The sequence below is a fragment of the Paramisgurnus dabryanus genome, chromosome 18, assembly GCF_030506205.2.
Source record: "Paramisgurnus dabryanus chromosome 18, PD_genome_1.1, whole genome shotgun sequence".
Classification (NCBI taxonomy): domain Eukaryota; kingdom Metazoa; phylum Chordata; class Actinopteri; order Cypriniformes; family Cobitidae; genus Paramisgurnus; species Paramisgurnus dabryanus.
This window is the reverse complement of record NC_133354.1, coordinates 6,448,868-6,453,130: the sequence shown is the minus strand read 5'-3', so window position 1 is coordinate 6,453,130 and position 4,263 is coordinate 6,448,868. Positions and strand designations below refer to the sequence as shown.

Genomic DNA, 4,263 nt, shown 5'->3' with positions numbered 1-4,263 from the left:
ATATTCTCAAATTAAGCATCCACACTGAACCATAGTATAAAAATCACGGTAGTCGGAAATGTGTCATTACACCTGAACTGATATTCAGATAGTCATCAGACTATTACTTTCATAAATATAAAACACAGAAATGTTGAATGAAGTCGAGCTGAACATCTTTATTTAGTCTCCAGACTCTGAATTTGTGAATATAAATAATTGTGGTTACAGGTTTGTTTTAAATCATTAATAATTTATGATAAATACAGAAATAATAATAATCTTATGAACACAATAAGTATTCATGTACAGTTTGTGATGTTTACAGCCAGTAGGAGACGCCATTACATCATAAACACAGCTTTAATAAACATAAGTTATGACTTTAATATAACAGCAGCACATTTATAAAGCCCAATAATTAATGTAATCATAATAAAAAATAATCACAATACATTAATCATTATAATATTGACATGCATGTTTATACCCTTAAAATACGATTTATTTAAAAGACAATTGAGAAACAGAGCAGTGTCGTCTCTCTCCAGTACAGCAGGAGGCGCTGCAGCTCTTTAGTCCGCAAATAAACCCCCTAAAGAAAGAAAGAGCTCACGTGTGATGTGTTTGTGTCTCATTCGTGTTTTTCTCTCTTGAGTGTTTAAACAGAGTCTTGTCTCTGTGTATTTTAGTGTTGATGATGGATGAGATGTGCTGTAAATCAGTAGGAACTGATCTGTCCATGCTGGATATTGATGATTTCATCACAGAAATCTCTCAGCTGAAGAAAGAGGTGGCGTTACTGGAGACAAAGCTGAGGTTAAGAGGAGATGAAGGACTGAAGAGAGAGGTTTGTACAGCTTAAACATCCTTTACCTGTTTGACAACATCAAATCATTTCTAATCTTACTCTGTGTGTGTTTGTTGTGAATCTTCCACACAGGATCTCAGTCTGTCTTTACTCTGTTATACTGAGTCAAAGTCCACAGACACTCAGGACACAACAGTGTGTGACAGTAATGAGGACTTACAGGAGGATCAAACCTCCACAGAGTCTCTGGATTCTGTCTGTAACGCTGGAGAACAGCAGCAGATCCTGCAGACCAAACTCAAGATGTGTTCAGTCAAACTCATCGACTTCAGGAACCTCATGATGAAGATCAAAACTGAACCCACACAAGAGGAAGATCATGATGATGAAAATGAGGGCTGTGGTGATGATTTTATTCCTTCAGGTATGTTTTTTTTGTGTCTTCACTGAACACTCTCAGAAATAAAGGTACAAAAGTTGTCACTGGGAAAGAACCGTTTCAAAAAGTTCACTTTTCTACCCAAAGAGTGCATATTAATCATAGACTGGAAAAAAGATGGACGATGCGACGTTACTTAATGAATTGAAGCCAAAAATGTCAGACCAGGCCGCTTTGATCATTTGTAAGCGCTGATGTGCTTGGGTTGCTATACAAACATCTGGAGAATTACTGCCTTATAAGTATCTGATTTTGCAGATAATAGGCTTGTTTGAGATGCTACTCACAGGCGGCTGCAGTGAGGGGAGGAGAGAATAAAGAGCTTTTAAGTTAAACACCAATCTCACAGTCCAGTCGACCACAAACGGCAGCAGAGTTAAAAGATTGTGTTTGTGTGTTTTATCGTGGATGAAATAGATGCCACAGAAATACCAATAAATGCATTTACATGAAGATGTTTATTAGGAGAATCAACAAAGGTTAACTGTTCGTTATTGGAAAACGCTACTTAGTAAATGTTGAGTGGTAAAAAATGTATTTTCTGTTGTGTGAAATATAAACACTACAAATAATTCCAATAAAAATAAAACCAATAGAAAAGTAAAAAAAATTTGAAAATATAAATGTCATAAGTCATAAAAAATATATAAAAACTACTACAGGAAGTGGTGTTTTTAGAATTCATCAGTCATCAGCTGACATCCTCAGGCCATCTCAAATGATTCTCAAAATTACCAGATTAACTATTGTTTTACAAAGTATCTTTACAAGTAACGTTTTAAAATGTATAAATCCATTTACATTTAGTCATTTGGCAGATGTAGGGGTGGGCGATATTGGAAAATATCATATCACGATTGATTTAGGCAAAAATCACGATTTCAAGATTTGATCAAGGCTCTTTTTTCATGGTGTTTTTTTAAAGACTATTTTGCCATTATTGAGCCTTAATACAGCCAAACTAATGCCCCCATTTAAAAAATGCAGTTCTACAAGTTAACAAATATATGCACAGAAAGTGCACGGACAGTCCGTGTACAACAGTGCATGCACGAGAAAATATTGAGACAGGACACACTACGAACAATTACACATAGGAAATAGACAGCATTTGCACAAACAAAAAAAAGCTGTGAAGCATTTTTGTACCATAATGTTTGATTCCTGAAACAGATGTCAATTTTATGTCTAGACGAGTATTACGAACAGGTGTACATCTAGATTATGCAACACACCTCTAACTGGTACAGAACTGAATTTACTCTCCTGATGTAAGATGTTTTTATTATTGTGTTCCTTCCAGATAAGAAGAGTGATTCATGTTCTGAAAGAGAAATAACGTCCGCAACATCAAAAGAGAGAAAACACACAGAACAGAAACTCTTCACCTGCAGGACATCTGAGAGCAACTTTACTACCTTACAAGAGGAGAAACTTCATTCAGAAGATCACAGAGAGAAGAAGAAGAGAAAGAAAAAGAAAAAGTTTGACTGTCAGCAGTGTGGGAAGAATTTTGACTTCTTATCTCAGCTACAAATTCACATGAGGAGACACAGTGGTGAAAAGCCTTTCCACTGCAGTGAATGTGGCAAATATTTAAGCAGCAAACAATATCTTGATACTCATCAGAGAATTCACACTGGAGAAAAACCTTATCACTGTAGTGTTTGTGGAAAGAGTTTCAGTCGACATGATAGTTTAGTGAGACACCAGAGAACTCATACAGGTGAAAAACCTTACAAATGCTCTCAGTGTGAGAAGACCTTTGCTTTATTATGTAGTTTAAAAACCCATAAGAAAGTTCATACTGGAGAGAAACCTCATCACTGTAGTGTTTGTGGGAAGAGTTTCAGACGTCATTACAGTTTAGTGTCACACCAGAGAGTTCATACAGGGGAAAAACCTTACAAATGCTCTCAGTGTGAGAAGACGTTTACTAAGTCAGATACCTTAAAAGCCCATGAGAGAGTTCATACTGGAGAGAAACCTCATCACTGTTTCACTTGAAGACGCTTGTGTTAAAGTTGATGTTTTGAATTATAATGCTGTCCACCTCACAGATCTTTCATAAACTGAGGCACCACAGGCTCTTAAATAGGGATGTCACGGTACCAAAAATCTAGTAGTCGGTACCAATACCACAAAAAGTACACGGTACCTAAGTCGGTACCACAGTGTGTAAAAAAAGAACAATCATACTTAAATATTTTTATTTTTTTATTAAAACATTTCAACTTTATAGAAAACCTTTTAAGAGCTTCTGTTTAGGTTGTCTGTGTTAATGTTTGTTGACTTTTCTCCTGACTCTCTTGGTGTACATCCTCCTCTGGCTGATACTGTTAAAAAGATAGAGAATAAGAAATATATTTTATTTATTTAACATACTGTCCGACAATGACTAATAAATCAGCTAAAGCTACAGGTGCTAAGGTGCACTTATAAACACACGCACGTGTACATACACATACTCTGAATGCAAGCATTAGTTTAATATCACTCACATTGTTGCAGGATGAAAATAGTTATTAAAAACCCTTAACATTTTAATACTTCATCCAGTGACATTAGGCTACATTTTGCTGACAGGATGACTAAATGGCGATGCATGGTCGCCCATTTAGTTTATAAAGTTGCAAATGCAGCGTCATTAACAAATAACTGACTTTCACAAAGCATTAACATCTAGCATAAAGTTAGCTGGTTACACGGCATTAATGACAGCTGCCTCAAACAAACATAATATAGGGTCTGGGTTTCAGTATAAAATTAAAGTTTTACAGTTTGTATATAATGTTAATGTGAATTTAAACTTACCTCGAATTCTTTAAAGAGATCGGGGGGTCTGTCTTTCAAGAGCTTTGCCAAATTCTATGCTTGATAGCGACAAACTACTTTAGAGAGATTCCCGTGAGCTCGTCTGAGGCGTTCTTCCTCATCTTTAACTCTTGTGGAGCGTCAAATACACACGCGCGTATATGCTGCCCCCATCAGTCCCGGAAGAGTATTGCAGCCTCGGTACCTCCGGACCCGGTAC

The 4,263-nt window shown here is 36.4% G+C and overlaps 1 protein-coding gene across 1 annotated transcript; it reads left to right on the top strand.

Moving 5' to 3' along the window:
* Window positions 1-582: 582 nt before the first annotated feature.
* Window positions 583-4,011, top strand: LOC135721444 (uncharacterized). The gene is made up of 3 exons (XM_065243690.2): window positions 583-829; window positions 923-1,214; window positions 2,533-4,011. The coding sequence occupies exons 1-3, from the start codon at window positions 677-679 to the stop codon at window positions 3,234-3,236; spliced, it is 1,149 nt and encodes a 382-aa protein (XP_065099762.1). The 5' UTR covers window positions 583-676; the 3' UTR covers window positions 3,237-4,011.
* Window positions 4,012-4,263: the final 252 nt, after the last annotated feature.

Bases quoted from the DNA above. Each gene is read 5' to 3' on its own strand.
- LOC135721444 (XM_065243690.2), top strand. From the start codon at position 677: ATGATGGATGAGATGTGCTGTAAATCAGTAGGAACTGATCTGTCCATG. The intron at 830-922 runs GTTTGTACAGCT...TCTTCCACACAG, and splicing joins ATGAAGGACTGAAGAGAGAG to GATCTCAGTCTGTCTTTACT. The intron at 1,215-2,532 runs GTATGTTTTTTT...TGTTCCTTCCAG, and splicing joins TGATGATTTTATTCCTTCAG to ATAAGAAGAGTGATTCATGT.